The 19,717-nt window shown below is 43.5% G+C and overlaps 1 protein-coding gene across 1 annotated transcript in view; it reads right to left on the bottom strand.

The window, feature by feature from the left end:
• Window positions 1-87: 87 nt before the first annotated feature.
• The window catches only part of ONECUT1 (one cut homeobox 1), a 41,450-nt gene continuing 21,820 nt past the window's right edge, over window positions 88-19,717 (bottom strand). Inside the window, exon 2 of the mRNA XM_049613649.1 lies at window positions 88-3,477. Within this exon, the coding sequence (XP_049469606.1) occupies window positions 3,185-3,477 (293 nt within the window). The 3' untranslated portion in view covers window positions 88-3,184. The remainder of the gene's footprint in view (window positions 3,478-19,717) is intronic.

Below are 19,717 nucleotides of genomic sequence, written 5' to 3' on the forward strand. Positions count from 1 at the left end.
GGACCTGAATGCTTTATGGTGAAAAACAGTCTAACTTCCATTCTACCAAAAAAAAAAAAAAAAAAAAAAAAACCCACAGAACCCCAAAACATGTTAAGTGAAGTGCAGTTCTGGACGAAACAAACATACAAATGAAAGAATGAGATACCTTTTTAGGTGAATTTTCCAAAAGGATTGAGAAATAATGGATGAGCAAATGGCATGTGATCTGCTCTGTTGAGTGTGGTAGGTTAAGAAAGCTGAGCCATAAATTAATGCCACATGCCAAGTTAGAAGCAATAAAGAATCAGTTGTACATGACGTAACAAGTATATTGCTCGTGAGAAGCTGAGTTTGTCGTTATGATTTCTAAAAAGCAAAGGTTGTGAGTATACTTGAACAGTCAAGTAAAAAAATTGCTTTTCAGGCTCTGATTTGTGCATCTGTTTATGAGAAAATATATCTCTAGGCCCTGAAATTGCGTAATGGGTGCAAATTCAATGCTGGTATGAAAATTATCTTTGGTGTCAGCAAATAGGATCACTGTATTTTTTTTTTCAAAAAAGCATTATGATGGGAATATTAGAAATGTAGTAATATTCTCTGAGACTGTGTCTACACAGTACCAAAATAATTGGTTGAAAGGTCAAATGCAATTGGATCAATCTGAAGAGGTTATGTAGCACAAATGAAGCAAAAACCATGGTGTTCGAATTCAACTTTTGTTTTTCCTGGGGAGCTGAATTTGGTAAGATTGTGTGTAGACACAGCTTGAATGTCCCTGCATTTAATATTCTCATGTTTTAAATAAATAAGGCTTTCCTCCCTCCTGAATTATAAATATATTATTATAGCTGTACCCCTGGCCCCCACCATTCCTGGAGAGAGTGAAAAAGTTAATCAGTTTTTTTCCTTTTGGTTTATGTCATTGACAAGATTATATGTTAAGCAAATCTCTAAGGGTGGCCATTGAAATGCTCTCTTTTAATAGCTGAACTGTAGTTGTGCCATATTTAGAAGAGAAATTTTTAAGCTGGAGTTTGGTATGAGATAAAAAAAATACTAAGACAAAATGTGTCAAGGCAAATGCACTATTTCATTAAAGGAGAAGTATGTGTTGGTTTGCTTTTCTCATTCTACAGCAGACATGAAGGAGATCCAGATGGCTTGTTGGTTTAGTTTCATCTCTCCAGGTGCCCGTCTCTTTCTAGACCTAGACAAGACGCTGAGACTTGACCTTAAGGAGTTAGGTTTTGTGTCAAGATGGTTCAATATTTTTCCTTTAGCATTTTAATGAATATCAATTAACAACTAATTGTTGTGATAACATTTCACTTCATATCTCTAATTAGGTGTGCTAATTAACCAAGAGTACCCAATTCTTTACCTAATAGTACAAAAGACATCCATTTGTTTGAGTTACAATTCAATGGAGTTCAGAGAGAATTTTTCTGGGAAGCAAGTGATTTACTTGGGTATTGCTAGTACAACTGTATTAGTTTTTTTCTTCCCCCTTGATTTCTCCAGTTCTGGTTAAGTGATTTGAAAAAACAGAAATTGAAAATTTTGTATTTGGAAGCTCAGATCTAGTGTTTTATCTGTCCCTGTTAGAGAGTGGACTCTCTGTTAGAAAATTTCCAGCTTAATGCAGTAGCAAGAAAGAATGTAGTATACTTTGGAGGCTATGCTTAGTGAAATAAATAGCTTTACGCCAATAGAACCCAAAGTCTTGTCTTCCACTAGAACTCTGGTTTTTTCAATGGTGTTCCACCACTTCTCAGTTGCCTCTGCTATTTTTATTGATGTTCAAGTCATAATATGTCTGAGATTGGCAATAAGATCAATTTGGTTACAAATACTGGATAGTTCATTGTAATAATAATGTTGGTCTGCTCGCTTTGTGTGTTCATAAAATATTTTAAAAAGGTATTTGGTGTCAAATGCATAAAGCAACTTTCAGTCAAATTAACCCAAGTATGATATCCTTTATTCAGTGGTCTTTTACTAAAAAAGCATTACTTTGAACAAATGTTCTAATTTAATTGTTTGCTCTGTTAAACTTAGTTTTCTAATTTATAAATGGGGTCCTACTTTGGAAGAATCCCCAGGTTTTCTCAGCTATGAACAGATTATGGCATCACGTTTATATGTCTAAGTATCATTTATGGATCCCGAAAGGGAGTGTGCCATCTGGATGTACATGTATACTACACTGACCTCTCTGTTCTGATATTAATTGCTTCCCTGAAGCTACATTCTTTCTTGCCAGTTCTGAAAACTAATATTTCAAATGCTTCAAGAGTCATAAATAATAGTCATGATTCTATGTGGCATGTGTATTACAGCTAGATCAGTTTATACGTATAACTTTACATAGTATCTTGTGTAAAAATAGCTTTGGTTATTAAAATCATTGCAATAAAATACCTGCACTATAATATTAAGTGTGTTCTTTGGTACCTAGGTGATTTTTCTTTTAATGGATGGACTCTTGTTTCATTTCTTAAAAAATATCTGAACATTCCTTAACAAACAAAGAGAATGCACTGGTTTAGGTGTCATTCAAATTTTCTTTGCTGGGTTTGAATCTGCATTTAGGTTGCGGGCCTGGCAGGTTCAAACGCTAGGCTAGACGAGCGAAATCACACTCCTATCCAATGAACTCAGACAACCCCACACTATGTTGGGTGCACTCCTATAGCACAACCCTTCCTGAAGACCAGCCCTGCCTAAGTCCCTAACCACTGGTGATGCGTGTGTGTGTGTGTGTGTGTGTGTGTGTATGTATGTGTATGCACTCACGTACCCACACACAGTACTGAGACACCATACACCTTTGTGGCATAGTGGAACAGATGAGAAAGTCTGATCTTAAAAGATGTCCACTCAATGGCTCAAAATCACTATCTCCAAACCACAAAACAGCCAAGCACAGCGAGAATGATCATGGATTGAAGGTGTGAGATCCAGTGGTGCTTTTCTGCTCATATTTTCTCTTGCCAAGTCGTTGCCCCGCTGAAGTGTGTGTCTCCGAACAAAGTCAGAATGCAGGTGAGCTAAGTCTTTGGTTTCTTTGGACTATAAATAACACTTTTTTTTTTCTTCAAATATTTCTAAGTATAAACCTGCTATCTTGAGGTCCTGGTCTTTTAAAAATTTTTTTATTTAAAGCTTTTCCACCGAGGTTTAGTTTGTGGGTGTTCCTTCATGCTTTGGTACAAGTGCTTGATGAAGAAGATGAGTTGCCTGAATTGGAGCTGCCCTCATCCTGCCACTTGTCCAGACTCCTCCTCCTTGCGTTCATGAAGAAATTGCTGACCGTGCTCAGCTCCAACCCCAGCTGCTGGGAAATAGTGATTTGCAATTCTTTGGATGGACGCTTATTTTCCTTGAATATTGCATGTAGAGTTCGACGCTGGACATCTGTGAAGACCAACCTCGGCTTTTTGGGTGTGTTGCCTCTATCCTTCCCATGTTCTTGTTCTTTCCTTTTGCATGCTGCAAAAAAACATAGCGGGTGTTAGAACAAACTTGCCTGGGAGATTCAAGAGTAGAAAGGCAGAGCCAATAGCATTTGTTTGCCATTCCTCATGGACCACTTTGTGACTGCTGACCTCTAATTTTAGCACCATTTTGGGCTGGGAAGAAAGTGTAATATAAGGATAGAGAATTAGGAGGTGGGGTTCTGCGAGTCCTGGGTGTGGGTCCTGGCTTTATAAGCGTCAACTCTTTGTCCGTGGTAAGTGGTAAATCAATTAACACCACCAGCGCCTCAGATTCCTCATCTGCAGAATGTATTTTCTGTATTGTTCTGACAAAACAAACTCATTGCTTGAATTTTTGTATCATCATCTGCAAAAAACCTACCTTGCTGGGTTGTGGTAAGGATATATGAAATAGTACATGCATAAGTTTGTGTTAACTGAAATGCTTTACAAAGTCTTATTACCTAGATGTGGTTGTAGCCCTCAAGGGGTTTACGGTCTACTTCTGGTAGAATACTAAGAGCCTAAGAGAGTCTGAAAACAATAGAAAAAGGAATTGCATTTGCTATCCTTCTGATCTTTTTTGTTTCCGAGGCAACTCCATATGTAAGAAAACTCTGTATATAGCATGCTACCGTGCCCATCAGTTTTCTACTGATTATTTAGTGGAACCAGGACTTTGGGAGGTGTGAAGCCTGCTTCCTTGCATTTGGGGCTAAACCTGTCATATTAGGCACATTCCCTTTTGGGGTTTCTCTGTGCCTTTTTGCCGTTGGAGTCTCCTTCTTCCCCTACCTCATCTCCCACTCAGAAGACCTATTTCCTCTCATGCCTTTTGGTCCTGCATCAGGTATCATGCTTCTTGGCTGCTAGAACTGTTCTGGTGTATCATCCCAATGTGGCCTTTGGGCCCCCATGGTTTGGTGTTGGATCAGGGGTTCTCCTAACCTCAGGTGCCATACTTCCTCTTTGAGGGCTAATATGGCTCACTAGCTTCCACCTGCCAAAGAGGCACTAAGGGCTACATTGCTAATAACACGCTCCACCCACTCCTAATTTCCATCATCAATCAATGTCTATAGCCATCCCCAAATAACTGCACAACCTATATAAAAATGATGCTTTGGTTATGCTAATGCAACTTAAGAAGGCTCCTATGCCCTGATTCCAATCAGATTGCTGCCTCTCAGCCCCCTACATAGGCACTGTGGAGCAGCCAGTGCTTTCTTCATTTCTGGCTGGCTCTACTCTGACATGAGCTCCAGTAACGGTGACAGGCAGATGGGGTATCTTCCTGATTGACGTAGAGGCTGTTACTCTTTTATTCTTTTCTCTTCTTTTCTTTCCTTTCCTTTTTTCTTTCTTTCTTTTTCTTTCTTTCTTTCTTTCTTTCTTTCTTTCTTTCTTTCTTTCCTTTCCTTCTTTCTTCCTCTCTTTCTTTCTTCCTCTCTCTCTCTCTCTCTCTCTTTCTTTTGGCTTGAGTGATCAACAGCCTATATTGTTATGGTAACACTGATACAGATGCCCCATTCTGGGTTAGGGCTACCCCCACCCCACCCCACCCCACCCCTTGGTCCTCATCACTGTGGAACTTTGGAAAGGGAGGGGGCAGAATCCCTCAGCAGAGCTGGACAGAGTCAAGTGGGACTGGTGAGTGTGGAGGTCACCTGGAACCAAGGGTTCAACAGGGTCAGGATGCTTGAATCCTCTTTTTTTTTTTTTTTAATGTTTATTTATTCTTGAGAGAGAGAGAGTCAGAGAGTGAGCAGGGGAGGGGCAGAGACAGAGGGAGACACAGAATATGAAGTAGGCTCCAGGCTCTGAGCTGTCAGCACAGAGACCAATGCGGGGCTCCAACTCACAAACCATGAGATCATGACCTGAGTGACGTTGGACACTCAACCAACTGAGCCATCCAGGCACCCCTAGAATCCTCTGTCTTGATGGGGGCTGGGAACACTTGGGTCCCAGGTTCAAGATTGGTAATGCCCTGACCTGGGTTCAAAGCTGGGGTGAGGTCTGGAAAAGCCTTAGTCCAGGGTTCAAGAGATTCCCTTGGTTCCAGATCCCGGCTTTGGGGCTGAGCACGGGAGATGGGTGGGTCCCAGATTGAGGGTGGGGGAGTATCTCTGGGTCCAGAGTTTGAGGTTGGTCATGGATACTCTGATCTCCAAGCCCCAAGTTCAGGGCTGGGGAAGAGTCTGGTCTCCTAGGTAATGGGGACTGGATAGGAGGGATATCCCAATTTTGGACCTGGGTGAATGGTCACAGATGTCCTATTTTTTAAACTGGAAGGGGAGCTCTATTTTTAGGGCTGTGGATAAGGGCTCTGGGTCCCTGGTTCCAGGCCAGAGTCGGGGGTGGGCAGACATTCTCCAGGGTACAGATCCCAGGCGCCTAGGAGACCAATACTCTCAGTCTTGTTCTCAATCTTGTTCTTGAGGTTTTGCAGGTGCAGTGAGGCATCCACCAGAATCAGAAGCATGGGCCTGGAGATGCTGAGCAGGAAGGTACAAGTGCAGCCCGTCACCCAGAGGACGAGGAGGCCAATGGCAAGCACTGCAGCCAGGCAGTTGGTGGTGGGGTGGCTGCTTGAATCTCAGCTGCCCACACCAGTATGTCGAGGCCACCTCACTACCAGGACACTTAGGAGGGTGTGCAGCAGGAGGGTGTACCTGCCCCTGGCACGATCCAGGCTCCCCTCCAAACCCAGAACCTCCACAAGTTCACCCTCCCAACACTTCAACTTGACTATGTCCCAGTCCCTGTCTCTGCCTGAAGTTCTGTTACCCTTTCATGCCTCCTCATACCTCCTGTTGGCTGCCCTCCTATTGCTGTCTCCTGCTCCACCTCCTGCCTCTTTTTATTCCAGGTTCTCAATTTCCTACCAGATGGCTCATCAGTTTGGGACAGATGCAGTCTCTGTGCTCTCCACACATAGCCCTGCTCCTCTGCCTGCCCCTACCTGTCATTCCTAATTGCTTTAGCTCCTGGATTTCAGAGTTTTCCTAAGGCCTTAGCGCAAATTAGCTCAGCAATCAGATCAGCTGAAAAGTTAATGGGTGATAGCTGAAGGAGACTCCAGTCTTTGGAGTCCAATAAAGGAGTCTCTAAAATGTTTTAACCATGTGCTACTTAGCAAAAAATGTTTTGAGTGTACACTTCCTAATATTATTTATTTACAAATTACATATATGTGTTACTCTACTACAGTATTATATACATGATAAAATATATACAAAATACAGACATTTTGAAACAAGTAAAATAAAAATAAATAGACACAGAAATTCTCTTCTCCAGATGAATTAGCTTGCCCAGGCCCTAGCACGCACTCACCCCAAAGGACCACCGGTCCAATTCCAATCACAGGGAAATATGAGGGTAAGAATTTCAGAAAGGCCATGACGGGAAAGCTCAGTCATAAAAGAGACAGTTTTAGGCCAGTCAGGCCATATGGTACCTTTCATAACATCACCCAAACATTACTGGCTGTGCCCCTTCTCAACATAAGAGGCAGCATCAACATAATGGGAAGTATGTATTAAATGCCCCATCCCTCAGAGCACTGAGTCACATATACTGAACCAGCTGAGATTTCCCAAATAGAATCCCTGCCCCCAGGGGCAACTATAGCCCTCATTGGGCAAACTAGATTAAGTCTCTAAAAAAAGAGCTGACTAGACTGAAGGCAACTCTAGTTAGTTTGAATCAGCCCATGTAGACCCAGCTTTACACAATACTGATGCACGTAGCTGACTGATTCATTCATTCACTTTCAAAAACGAATATGACAGGGTTGCCTGAGTGGCTCAGTCTGTTCAGTTTCCAATTTTGGTTCAGGTCATGATCTCTAGCTCTGTGAGTTCAAACCCTGCATTGGTCTGTCTCAGTCAGCACAGAGCTTACTTCGGATCCTCTGTACCCTCCTCTCTCTGCTCCTTCCCCTCCTCAAAAGTAATAAACATTAAAAAAAAAATGAATACAACACAGGCTTTGCTCTTAAGGAGGTCACTCTTACAGTCACAGAAGCAAATAACTGTGAGTATAAAAAGAGTATACAGGATATTACTTCTCCTTGGGGATATTAAAAGAGGCATCAAAAAGAAGGTGTGCTTACTCTGGGCTAGAAAGGATGACTAGGAGCTTGTTAGAGAGAAGTGGGACAAACTCATGCCCAGCAGGGGGAGCAGCACTCATGTAGGATTGATAAACATCAGTAGATTGGGGTTAGTGGGGCAAGAGCACATAAAAGGAGGAAAGCTGTGGGAGACAAGGTTTCACAGGTGGACAGAGATCAGAACTGAATTATCTTGTTGGTAAGGAGGAGTTACCGAATGGTTTGAGAAAGGGTGTAGTGTGATTAAATTTGGGTTTAGAAAAACCCTTCTGGTGGTGTTGTGAGGGATAAATCAGAAAGCAGTAAGAATTGGGAGCAGGGTGCTGGGGTATGCCACCCTGATCCCCTCCGGAGTAAGACATTCGTTCCTCTGCTAGAAGAGTTGGTGGCTGTTGGCTCTCAGCTGAGGGCCATTCTGGGAAGTGCCCTTGGCCAAAGGTTATGGCACCCTGGGAGTGGGGTGGGAGGCTGCCTACAACCAGTGGGGGGTGCGGAGGGTACAGGATGGGGGTTGGAGGACGAAGGATGAAGAGGGTGGGAATGTGTTAGTTTAAGGATCTCCTCCCCAACCCCTTGCATCAAGTTGGGACAATTCCGAAGTGTCACCCAGTTCCATAGCACCCCATAGGGTTGGTTGAGGCTATTGTTGCAACTATATCAAAGTTCAACTTCTTCAGCCTGCTCTTTCTTCCTCTGCTCCCCCAGTGGGAGTTATTCTCCATTGCTCTCTCCAATAACCTGCCTACATGCAAGACTCAGAAAACCTGACCCGAGAAAACCACTGTACTGAGGATCCCATATCAGACAATGACAGTTGAGAGTAGAATACAGAGACCAAATGTAAGAGCTTCTTGGAAGGTAGAATCAAGAGGACTCAATGACAACTTGGCTGGGAGGGTAGAGATTGGAACATCTCCCAGGTTTCTGAGTGGAAGGTAGCAATGAGGCCATTAGGGAATGCAGATGGAGAAATGAACTTTATGAGAGCGGTAATCACTTCTATGTGGGACAAGAATTTGAAGTGTTTGTTTGACATTCTATTAAAGATCTCCAACATGTGGTTGTCCAGCAGACAGCAGCATATATATGTATATATATAGGGCCTAGGGCTCAGTGGGGAGGTGTGGGCTAGGACTGTAGACTGGGAAGGCATTAGGGCTCCAGATGGCAAATTACACAGAACATACCTATGGAAAGGTAAGTAATTGAGCATCAGTTGTAGACTCAACTTACAGAACTACAATTTATCATTCAGAAGGCAGAGCTAAGGGAAATCACAACTCATTTTCTACCTAACTAGGTTGTATATTTGAATGACTTCAATCTGGTCCTTCGCATTTGGCAGGACTGGGTGGGCTGAAGCTACTTCCAAACCAGCATTTTCCTTTTTTAAAAAAAATTTTTTAACGTTTATTTATTTTTGAAAGACAGTGAGATAGAGCATGAGTTGGGAAGGAGCAGAAAGAGAGGGAGACATAGAATCTGAAGCAGGCTCCAGGATCTGAGCTGTCAGCACAGAGCCCGACGTGGGGCTCGAACTCATGGACCATGAGATCATGACCTGAGCTGAACTCAGACGCTTAACCTACTGAGCCACCCAGGTGCCCCCCAAACCAGCATTTTCCAAATGGTGTCAGAGAAATGATATTGTCTCCAATGGGTTCCTGGAAAAGATGGCTTGCAGGTCAAACACATTTGGAAAAACCTACTATATATATATATCTTTTTCCTCAAAATTCACAATATGTGTTAGCAAATGTAATTATGTTTCCCAAATGTATTTAACCCTTGAACTCTGTATGGTAGGGAATGTCTATTAATATCTCATACTAATGTTGGGGAAATGCAGTTTGGAAGTTTCCTCCCTGAACTCTCAAGCATTACAGATGTCACAATGCCAGAACCTGGGAAGTGAGATATTCCAGGAGCAGGGCACCTGGCTGTCTCATTCTGTATATCTAGGGCATGCTGGTATAGTGCCTGGATAGAAGGGTAAGTATTGTAGGGGGGTGGCTATGACTCAGTGAATGTGGTATATCTGCAGAGAACTCTGTGAATAAGAATGCAGAGATATCAGTAGAATAAAAAGTGGACTAAAGCTTGCTGAGGCTCACTGGGTGACCTTAACTAAGGCTAGGAGGAACAACCCACAGAAGTAAAATCATGCTTCAGGAAGGCTCTACAGAACTACAATTGTTAAAACTGTTAAGAGAATATGAATGAGAGAAATGCTTTGAGATTTTCATGGAATACATTTCAGGGTAGAGATTACCCTGGAGACTACTAAATGGAGGTCATGAGAGCCCACACAGTGTGCAAGGGAGGGAGCAAGAGGAGAGGAATGAGAGTGAGGCATGACAAGAGATACTGCTGCTCAGGGAAAACCACTGCATGTGTTTTATGTGAAAGTTATACTTCTTGTTTAGCTATATAGTTTCCATTAAAAATAGATAAGTATCTATGATAAATATCATAGAAATGGATTAAAGGGAAGAGGGTACTTATTGCTTGTGAAAGGTAGTGTTGAAGAGGAAGATGACCTGTCGTGAGTCACTTTTATGAAGGTGCACAGCTGGTGTATTTGCAGGATGCAGTGGCAAAGTGTAGTGGGGGCTATCCTAGGAGACTTTGATCTTCTCTGTGGGCAAGGTCACCCACAGTGAGTACTAAGTGGGAGGCAGAAGTAGGCATGAGAGATGGTAAAAGGCAGAGCATGACTTTGGGTGCTACAAGAATAAAAGATGGTAAAGAATTATTTTTTTTTTTTAAGGCAGAACATGAGGATATGGGTAAAAGACAGAGGCTCTCATTTTAGGCATGCCTGGGACCTGTGCTTTGCCCATAGTTGGCAAGACTGAGCCAACTGTATTTCAAGAAATATGAATTCTGCAGGATGTTGAAAGGTATCCAATAACAATAACCTGAGTTATTGAGGTCAGTTTGGGAACTAGTGAGTAATTAAGGATTAAAAAAGCTTTTTAAATGCAGGACTTCTTAGAGCCTTTATATGTTAATGTGCACGGACACTTGGGGGTCTCCCCCAATTTAATATACTAATGTGCACTGATACTTACGGGGTCTCCCAAGCTTCTTTGATTAAGGAGCTCTTTATTCAGGGACTTTCTCTCAGGAATGGCATTACTTAGAACAGTGTTTCTCAAAATGTGGTTGGCAGGCCCATACTGGTCTGTGAACTCCCACTGACCCGCAGGAAGATCAGGACAGAAAATTGAGAAGAAGCAGTTAGAAATTTTCATGGCAGTTTGGTATTGCTACAATATTCAAGTGTGTTATTATTGTCCTAGTAATACATTTTTAATTGTATTATCAAAACTATTGTTCCAGGACAGATGAAAATTATAAACAAACAACTAGCCCTTGACTACATAGGGTTTAAGAGACCCTGTCTTGGAACATACTCTATAAAGCATGGTAGACAGTAACATCTTAGAATCTGCTGTTGGCCAAGCATTCCTTCATCAACTTGTATCCAGTTTCCTGATTTAATGACAGAAAGGACTTCACAGTATCTAAAGTGCTGACTGAGTTATGCAAAAGTCTGCCAAAAATTTGTCTAGGAGCATGTGGGCACAGACATACTGGCCTGGAAGACATTTATAAAACCAGATACATTTATAAGATAACTTTGTAGATGAACGTGGGCTCAGGACACAGCTCAAGTCCCAGCTCTGACCAATGGTAGATGTGTGATCTTGGACAAGTCCCTCACTTTCTTTGAGTCTTAGCTCACCCAGGTGCAAAACAGAACAATGGCCTTCTTTCATCACAGGATTAAAATAATCACTAAATAAGACAATATATGTTGAAGTGATTATTAAAACTATAAACCCTTAAGGGAGTATTCCAGATGTGTGCAAATTAATTTTCTTCTTCAGTCATGATACAAGTATAAATATTGAATTTACACAGTAGGTTGGAATATTTGCTCTGCCTCTAGTCTGCTGCATGAACTTGGACACGTCACTTGATCTTTTTTTCTTCCTTCTTTAAATGAGCAGACTATGCTTCAAGGCCTCTGTGGACTCAAAAGCCCTGTGAGTCAATTAATGTATGGCTGCAGTGTCTTTCCTGGTTTCCAAAGTCTATTATCACCTCTGTTAAAAAATTTCCAACGCAACCTTACTTTGTCTTTTAGAATATATAGCCACTATATTGACTTTGTAGCACATCTCCTCTCACCTTATGGCTTCTCAAAAACAGCAAGTAATAGCTCTGCAGGATCATCAGCCAGTTCTGCAAATAATCCAGATCTGCATTCATCTGAATGAACGTGATAAACAAAAACTCACATTCCTCCTAGTTGCTTTGACTTCTAAATGTTATGAGCTCTGGAGGTTAAAATATTTACAGCAACCAGGACCACAGACATTGAGAACAGGTAAGCATTTGCCCTCCTAGGATTCTGAGCCATTAAACCATTGCAGCTTATATTTTTACTGGGTTGCTACATTTTCGTGAAAATTGTAGGACAATTTATTTAACTTGCTTCCTGACTTTCTTGATAATTTGTCCCAGAGTTGGCTGCTCACATCGGATGAAATTGTGTACTGGAATAAGGCTACCTTCTTGTGTATGTTTCAACATGTGCTTACTGAGAGTGTACTGTGGGTCCAGGTATAGTCAATGTATACTCCATCTTATCCATCTATGAGGGAGGAAGGTTTTATAAAAAGCATTGCACTAGTCGTCAGAAGCTTTGGGCTCTTGCTCTGACTCTGTCATCAATTAGTCGAATGTCTGGATTAAGTCATTTAACCAAGCTGGGTCCAGGTTCCTTAACTGTACAATGAAGGGATTGGACTAATGACTTATAGTCCCTTCAAGGTGCAACTCTATGACTTGATGTATGTAAATGGCTTTCTACATCACTCCAGAGGGAAGCAGCAGGCAGTACAGACCCTGTTCAGGACTATGGGTTTCTATGTCATTAATGGGCACCTGGACAAGTGTGAGCATTGAAACTGTTCACACTAGGGATAGCTGGGCAATCTTTCCAGTCCATGCCCTCTCTTTTGTCAGACCACCCACGTACCAGTACTACCTCCATCTCACTCCTGACAGGCAGAGGTGGCCGAGGGATTAAAGAGAGAAGATCGTTGGGCAGAACACCTTCCAGTGAGGTGGGAAGGGGAATAAGACCTGCATGTATGGTAAATGATATTATCAGATAGGATCAGAAAATTGAGCTTCAGAAGCACAGAGTCTTGCATTTGATAGGAACTGATGCCTGGATAGAAACTTACATCACCCATCACCCCTGCCACTAATAAGTAGGCTCTTCTTATTCACTACTGCATCTTGGGTACCAGAACAATGCCTGGCTCCATAAACGTGTATTGACTGACTTACTAAAAAAAAAAAAAAGAAAGAAAGAAAATTGGGCTTCATAAATTGTGTTATTCTTAGACATACTTTGTAAAAGTCCTTCAGAAAATTCTAGCTTGGGGCACCTGGGTGGCTCAGTTGGTTAAGTGACTGACTCTTGATCTCGGCTTAGGTTATGATCTCACAGTTCATGAGATCGAGCCCTGCATCATGCTCTGTGCTGACAGTGTGGGGCCTATTTGGGATTCTCTCTCTCTCTCTCTCTCTCTCTCTCTCTCTCTCTCCCACACACATATCCTTATGCGTGCCCTCTTGCTCTCTCTCAAAATAAATTTTTTTTTTTTTAAAAGGAAAAGTCTAGCTTACCTTAGTTTTACTAAGAAGGACTAAGTGTTGTGGCAGAGGCGGGGGGTAGATGCACATACACATAAATGAAAATCAGGACTGAGGGCTCACTTCTAAGCAGTCATGCCTATCTGATAGAATAAAATGGGAATGGGGCCAAATGAGAAACAAATCACGCGTCTGTCACTTTAGAGGCATTACTAAGTCTCGGCAATGCACTATGAGGACTACAATATGATAGGCTGAATGAAATTTAGGCACTTAACCTACGGGGAGGGCAGTTTTAGCCTTGATGTCTGGATAGAGAACCCCAGAGAGGCAGGGTGAAAGAACCAGGCCTGGCGGGTTCAAATTGGATTCATTTGGTGGTCTGAATGTAATACATTGAAGGAGGACTGTATGCCTACCCTGTGCTATGGCAAAATATCTTCTCCCTCCAAACAACTGCCCAAGTGTCTGCCATACTAACAGGACCCCAAGGGAGATGGGTCAGAGAGAAGTAAAGGGAAAAGCTGAAATTTCCAGGGCACCATGAAATTGCCTTGCCATCTCAGGACGGTGTGGCATTTTAATAGGGGCCTGCTAGAGACCCAGTGTCTTTGCCCTAAAGGCCAATGCTGGGGCCGAAATCCACAACCTGCAAGGCAGAGTATTCTTGAGCAGGTGACCCTGTGATGCCCCCTGTCATTCACAGGAGGTCTGGCCTCGGTTTGGAGGAGAATGCAGGCAGCTGCTCAGGCCCTCAGGCCCCTTGAGGCTCCAGGGTCAGGTGGGGTGCACTGGTAAGATAAAAGCACACCCCAAAATTCTACCCAGATTTCTGATGGGCTTGCCCACGTTCATCCCTGCATACTCAACCCTTCAACCCACCTTCATCCCTGCATACTCTGCTCAGGGGAGCTTGGGGCTTCAGGGAAGCCAAGAAAGGGTAAAAAAGCAGCTGGGCCAGAATAGGCAAAGCCACAGGGACGGAAAGTAGGTTGGTGGTTACCTAAAGCTGAGTGGGTGGTAGGAGGAAATACCAGTAACTCCTCATGGGTACAGGGTTTCTTTTTGGGGCAGGTGATGAAAAGATTCTAGAACTGGTTGTGGGGATAGTTGCACAGCTCTGTGAGTATACTAAAACCACTGAATTATACATTTTAAACAGGTGATTTGTATACCATATAAATTATATCTTAATAAAATTATTCACGAAAGAAGTAGCTGAGCATGTACACAGGGTGAGTCCTCTGTTATCACTCCCTGTCTGCCTCTTCTGAACTATAGCAAGGACAAGCAGGGGTCGGCTCCTCATATCTACTGAGCCCCCAAAGACCCTCTCTTGACGGCTGAAGCTGCTTTTCAAGGCAGACTCTATGTGGAGGAGCAAGAATGCAAATAAAACAGATTTCAGTAAAAGAAGATAGTGGTTGGGAGAGATATAAAAAGGGGAATTATTGGGGTGCCTGGGCGGCTCAATTGGTTGAGCGTCCAACTTTGGCTCAGGTCATGAGTTCATGGTTTGTGAGTTTGAACCCCATTTTGGGCTCTATGCTATTAGTGCAGAGCCTGTTTCAGATCCTCTGTCCCCCTCTCTCTTTGCCCCTTCCCCGTGTGTACTCTCTGTCTCAAAAATAAGTAAACATTTTAAAAAAATAAATAAAAAGGGAAACTATGGAAGTGAATGTGGCAGGTTTCCGAGCCCATTTGAACAGGCCAGTACCTACACTGTGGAGCTCAAACAACTAGAGTACAGGCCACAACAGCTTCTGAATTATAGCTCAGACTCCAGGAGTACTGGGTCATAATGTTATCTGCCTTGCCTTGAGTTATTTTGCTATATTATGCATATTTTTATAATCCACGCTCCCAGTTGTTTTTGGACTGATGTAGCTTTTTAATTGGAAGATTTAGAGGACACAGAATGATGCATGGTGTGTAATTTAAAAAGCAATTCCAGTGAGTTCCAGCTGCTGGGGTCAAGGGCAGCCTTTGCACAGGAAGTGAACTCCTGCATACATTGTCTGGAAACTGTGATGCCCAGCAGAGGGAGGTAGAGCCAATCAGTATACCCTGCTGGACACAAGCTAGCTTTGCTTATGTCTGTGAGTTTGCGGGTAGCCAGAGCACCAGTGGAAACTCTTCTGGGCATGCACGTGGAAGGTCTAATAGAAACCTGCAGACATTCCCAGCCAGAAATGATCCCTATAACTCACCCCTGTTTCTTGCTTTACAGTGCTTAAAACATCACCATTGAACCTTCCTAGGTGATCCCCACAAAACTCAAGTGAGGCAGAAATGGGTATTACTTCTTTCTCTATAGATGAAGAAACAATGTCAGAGAGGCTAGGTGACTTGTCTATGGGCACACAGCTGATTGGGTGGGGGAACTTTCAACCCACTGTGCCCTGGAGGCAGATGTCAGCACAATGGACACATCATCAAAACTTCTTCCAGAATGGTTAAATGGGCAGAAACAGCTGGTGAAAGGGAGCCCAGGGAACCCACAGCCAAGGTGAGCCGATACAGGAGCAGTGGGCCAGTGGGCAGCAGCCAGTTATCAGACCTGTTTTGCTACGGCTGAAAGGATTACAGTGAGCCCATCCAGGAGAGTGAGCAGCACAGGAGAGGACACAGAGGGAATTCGGCTTTACAGGGACAGTACACGCACTCTGGCCTGGGAGAGGGAAACTAGTTTTGATAGGGATGCAGAGGGGCAGGGGACAGCTATCTTCATGTGGATATGGGTTTTGAAAGGAAGCTAGAGGAAACTGAGCTGACCCAGTGGAGCAGCTGGGGAGCAGCTAAAGGTGGGAGAATGTGCCCTATCAAATTCTGGTTCGAGGGTCACCTGGGTTGCTCAGTCAGTTGAGCGTCTGACTTCGGCTCAGGTCATGATCTCACAGTTCACAAGTTGAAGCCCCGCATCAGGCTCTGTGCTGACAGCTCAGAGCCTGGAGCCTACTTCAGATTCTGTGTCTCCCTCTCTCTCTCTGCCCCTCCCCTCTCATGCTCTGTCTCTCAAAAATGAATAAACGTTAAAAATTTTTTAAAAACCACACAAATTCTGGTTGGAAAAGTCACCTGAACCTCTCCTTACCCCACCTGGTTTGCTTCTTTAACAGAGCCATCTAGGACAGAGACCGTCTTTCCAGGCTTCTGCTGTCTGGAGTCCTTCTGGAGTCAGCATATGAAATATTTCTATCCACCTCTCTTCTCTAGGTAAAACTCAATAGGCTATGGCCCAACAGGTGAGGCTATTGGACTTCATGATCCCAGGAAGGCAGAGGCTGCCTGTGCTTGGGAGAAGTGGAACAGGATCATCTGAAACGCGTGGCTGCTTCCCCTGTGCTAAACTCTGCACATGTATCACCTTACAGAGCCTCTCAACAACTATGGGAGGTAGGTACTATTATTATCTCTAGTTTACAAATGGGCAGCCTGAGGTTTAGGGGTTCAGGGACTGTCCTGAGGTTACCACGGTGGAGCCAGGATTCCAGCCTGTGCAGGGCCCTGTGATGGTACTGGAGGAGATGAGGAGATGTGGCTCAGGTATTCCTCAGACACAAACCAGGAGGGCACTAGGGAATCACACAAGCCTTTGCTCTCTGTGGCCCCTCAAACAGCCTTTTTTGTGTGGTTCTAGACTATCTTAGTTTTTCTCCCCACAAAATTTGTCTTCTCCCTTTTGTTCTGTGTTCCCTCCAGTACTGGCCGAACCTGAACCAGAAAGGTGACTTGAGTATCCTCATTGAATGAATACATTTTCATACATATCCCTGTGAGACTTGCTTTGTCCTCTTGCTGGGCATGGACAATCTCTCTCTCTCTCTCTCTCTCTCTCTCACACACACACACACACACACACACACACACACATTTTCCTGAGCACAAGCTCAAGCTTTTTGACACTCACAGGAAGAAATACCCAGTACCTGACCCTCCCCTCCACGATACTCTTTCCCTGCATTGCAGCTTCAAAGGAACCAGCGGGAAGCAACACCGCTGTCTTGTACCTGCTCATTCAGTTAGTAACATGGCTCTTTTCTCTGAAACACTGCCTCAGGGATTCTGATTTTTAAATTCCTAAACTTCTGTTTATGCCTGACCCACTGGAATTTTACTATATCGGTATCCCTCATCTTAAGGAGCCCCTCAATAGTTTAGACCCTAATAATTGGAAACAAGTGATATTCATGCCCTAGTTATGATGCTGATTCCTCTAAAAGTCAAAACAAATGGTAGACCTGATGAATTTCACGCTTATGATGTGTTATTATCTCATATAGGCCTATTGTGAATTGCAAGTCTTAATTTTTCGATCCTATTTCTTTAATCAATAGCCATGTATAATACTTTATAATATTCACAGCAATTGAAAGTTGTAAAATGGAATTCCTTCAAAAATAACCTCCAATTTTTTTTTTGGAGAGGGGGGGGAGGGGGGAGGAGGGGGGGGGCGGGGGGGGGGGGGGGGGGAGACAGAAAATCTTAACAGGGTCCACACTGAGCGTGGGACTCAATCTCATGACCCTGGGATCATGACTTGAGCCAAAATCAAGAGTCAGATGCTCAACCCACTGAGCCACCCAGGCACCCCATAAAGGTTGACTTTCTCTCTCTCTCTCTCTCTCTCTCTCTCTCTCTCCCCCTCTCTCTCTCTTTTTGAGTGAGAGAGAGTGAGAGGGAGCACTGCCATTACTCTTATGACCGAGTCAGAAGGTAGGTCAGGGCCAGGTAAGGAGGGGACTGTAGTAACAGAGTGGAAGAGCAGAAGATGCAGAGGGGCTGAATTTGGGCTGAAGCATTGAAACAAGCTGAACAAGTTTATCAGCCTCACCCAGATAAAATGCTCAGGTGGGGACACTGGTTATCAGAGGACAGAAACATGCTGTGTCTGTCTTTGCTAAGTCTGGGTGGTGACTGGTCCATACATCCCTCAAATACAGGGATGCAGTCAAATCAAGGGTTGAAAAACTCAGATGAAGAATGATTTACATATAAGGTGAAATGAAATATCATTTTGTTTCTTTTACTTCTGGTAACTGCCAAATCATTGGATTTTTTTGTGTAGGACCTCTGGCTGTTGGGAGAAATTTTTTTAAAAAAAAAATTTTCTTTTTAATGTTTATTTATTTTTGAGAGAGAGAGTGAGACAGAGTGTGAGCGGGGGAGGGTCAGAGAGAGGGAGACACAGAATCTGAAGCAGGCTCCAGGCTCTGAGCTGTCAGCACAGAGCCCGACACAGGGCTCGAACTCATGGACCATAAGATCATGACCTGAGCTGAAGTTAGATGCCCAACCGACTGAGCCACCCAGGCGCCCCGGGAGACCTTTGATTGAAGAGTGAGAGGTGTCATTCCTTCCACCCTGGGTCTCCATTCTGGCCTGAATTTTGCAGTGGGAGAGTCTAGAAGGATCCTCAGAAGTTCCTAGCCTTGGTTATAAATAGGAATCACCTGAGAAACTTCAAAAACATTGCTGCCTGAAACCCATCTCCAGAGATACTAACTTATTCAGTCTAGCAGAGGCCCAGCCCTGAGATTTTTGAAAGCTCCCAAGGTGATTCTAACATATACATAGTCAGGTTGAGAACCAGATACATAGTCAGGTTGAGAACACTCTACATCAGTGTTTCTCAAACTTGGTGTACAAACTTGAATCATTTGGACATCTTGTGAAGATTATGATTCAGCTGTTCTGGGTGCGGCCTAAGAGTCTGCAAAAGAAACAAGCTCCAGGTGATGCCTAGCTGCTGGTCTCTGACCACACTCCAAGTAAGCAGGGTCTAGAGTCCAGAGAAGAAATTCTAACTGATGTGTTTGTGGGCCAAATACATCAGCATCACCTGGGCACATGAAGAGGAGGTTTGTTCAAAATACACTCCAGAACCTCATCTTATCCCTACTGAATTCGATTCTCTGAGAAAACAGGATTCACAAATACACAGTTTAAACAAACTTCCCAGGTGATTCAGATGCCCAAGTTGGACAGCCGCTTGCTCCTAGGCCAGTATTTCAGAACTTGCGAAGGTCAAAAGAATCACTCCACACATTTGTCAAGACTACAGACTGACCCAATCAGAATTTTAGAAGTGGCCTGGGAATCTGCATTTTAAGAAAAGCAGCAGGTGATGCCTTTTGATTTTAGGTTTAGGAAAGCCTGGTTGGTAGGATCTTCCACTGGGGCCAGGGAAGGTCCAGGTAACTCTTTTCCCTTTCTCCACCATGAAGTTGTCCCTGAAAAACCCAGGTATGTTGACTGTCATAAAAATCCATAGAGGAGAAGTGAGTATGTAGGGAGTTAGGGCAGAAGCATCCATGTGTTCAATGCTGGAGGCAGAGGGATTTATATGGTGATTCTCAAGAAAGAGGAGGTTAGGGGAAAACAGGGGGAACAGGTGTGAGCCTTTTCAGCACCGACTGCACCTCCTCCATCTTGACTGTACTCTCAGTTGTCT

This window comes from Panthera uncia (assembly GCF_023721935.1).
Source record: "Panthera uncia isolate 11264 chromosome B3 unlocalized genomic scaffold, Puncia_PCG_1.0 HiC_scaffold_1, whole genome shotgun sequence".
Taxonomy (NCBI): domain Eukaryota; kingdom Metazoa; phylum Chordata; class Mammalia; order Carnivora; family Felidae; genus Panthera; species Panthera uncia.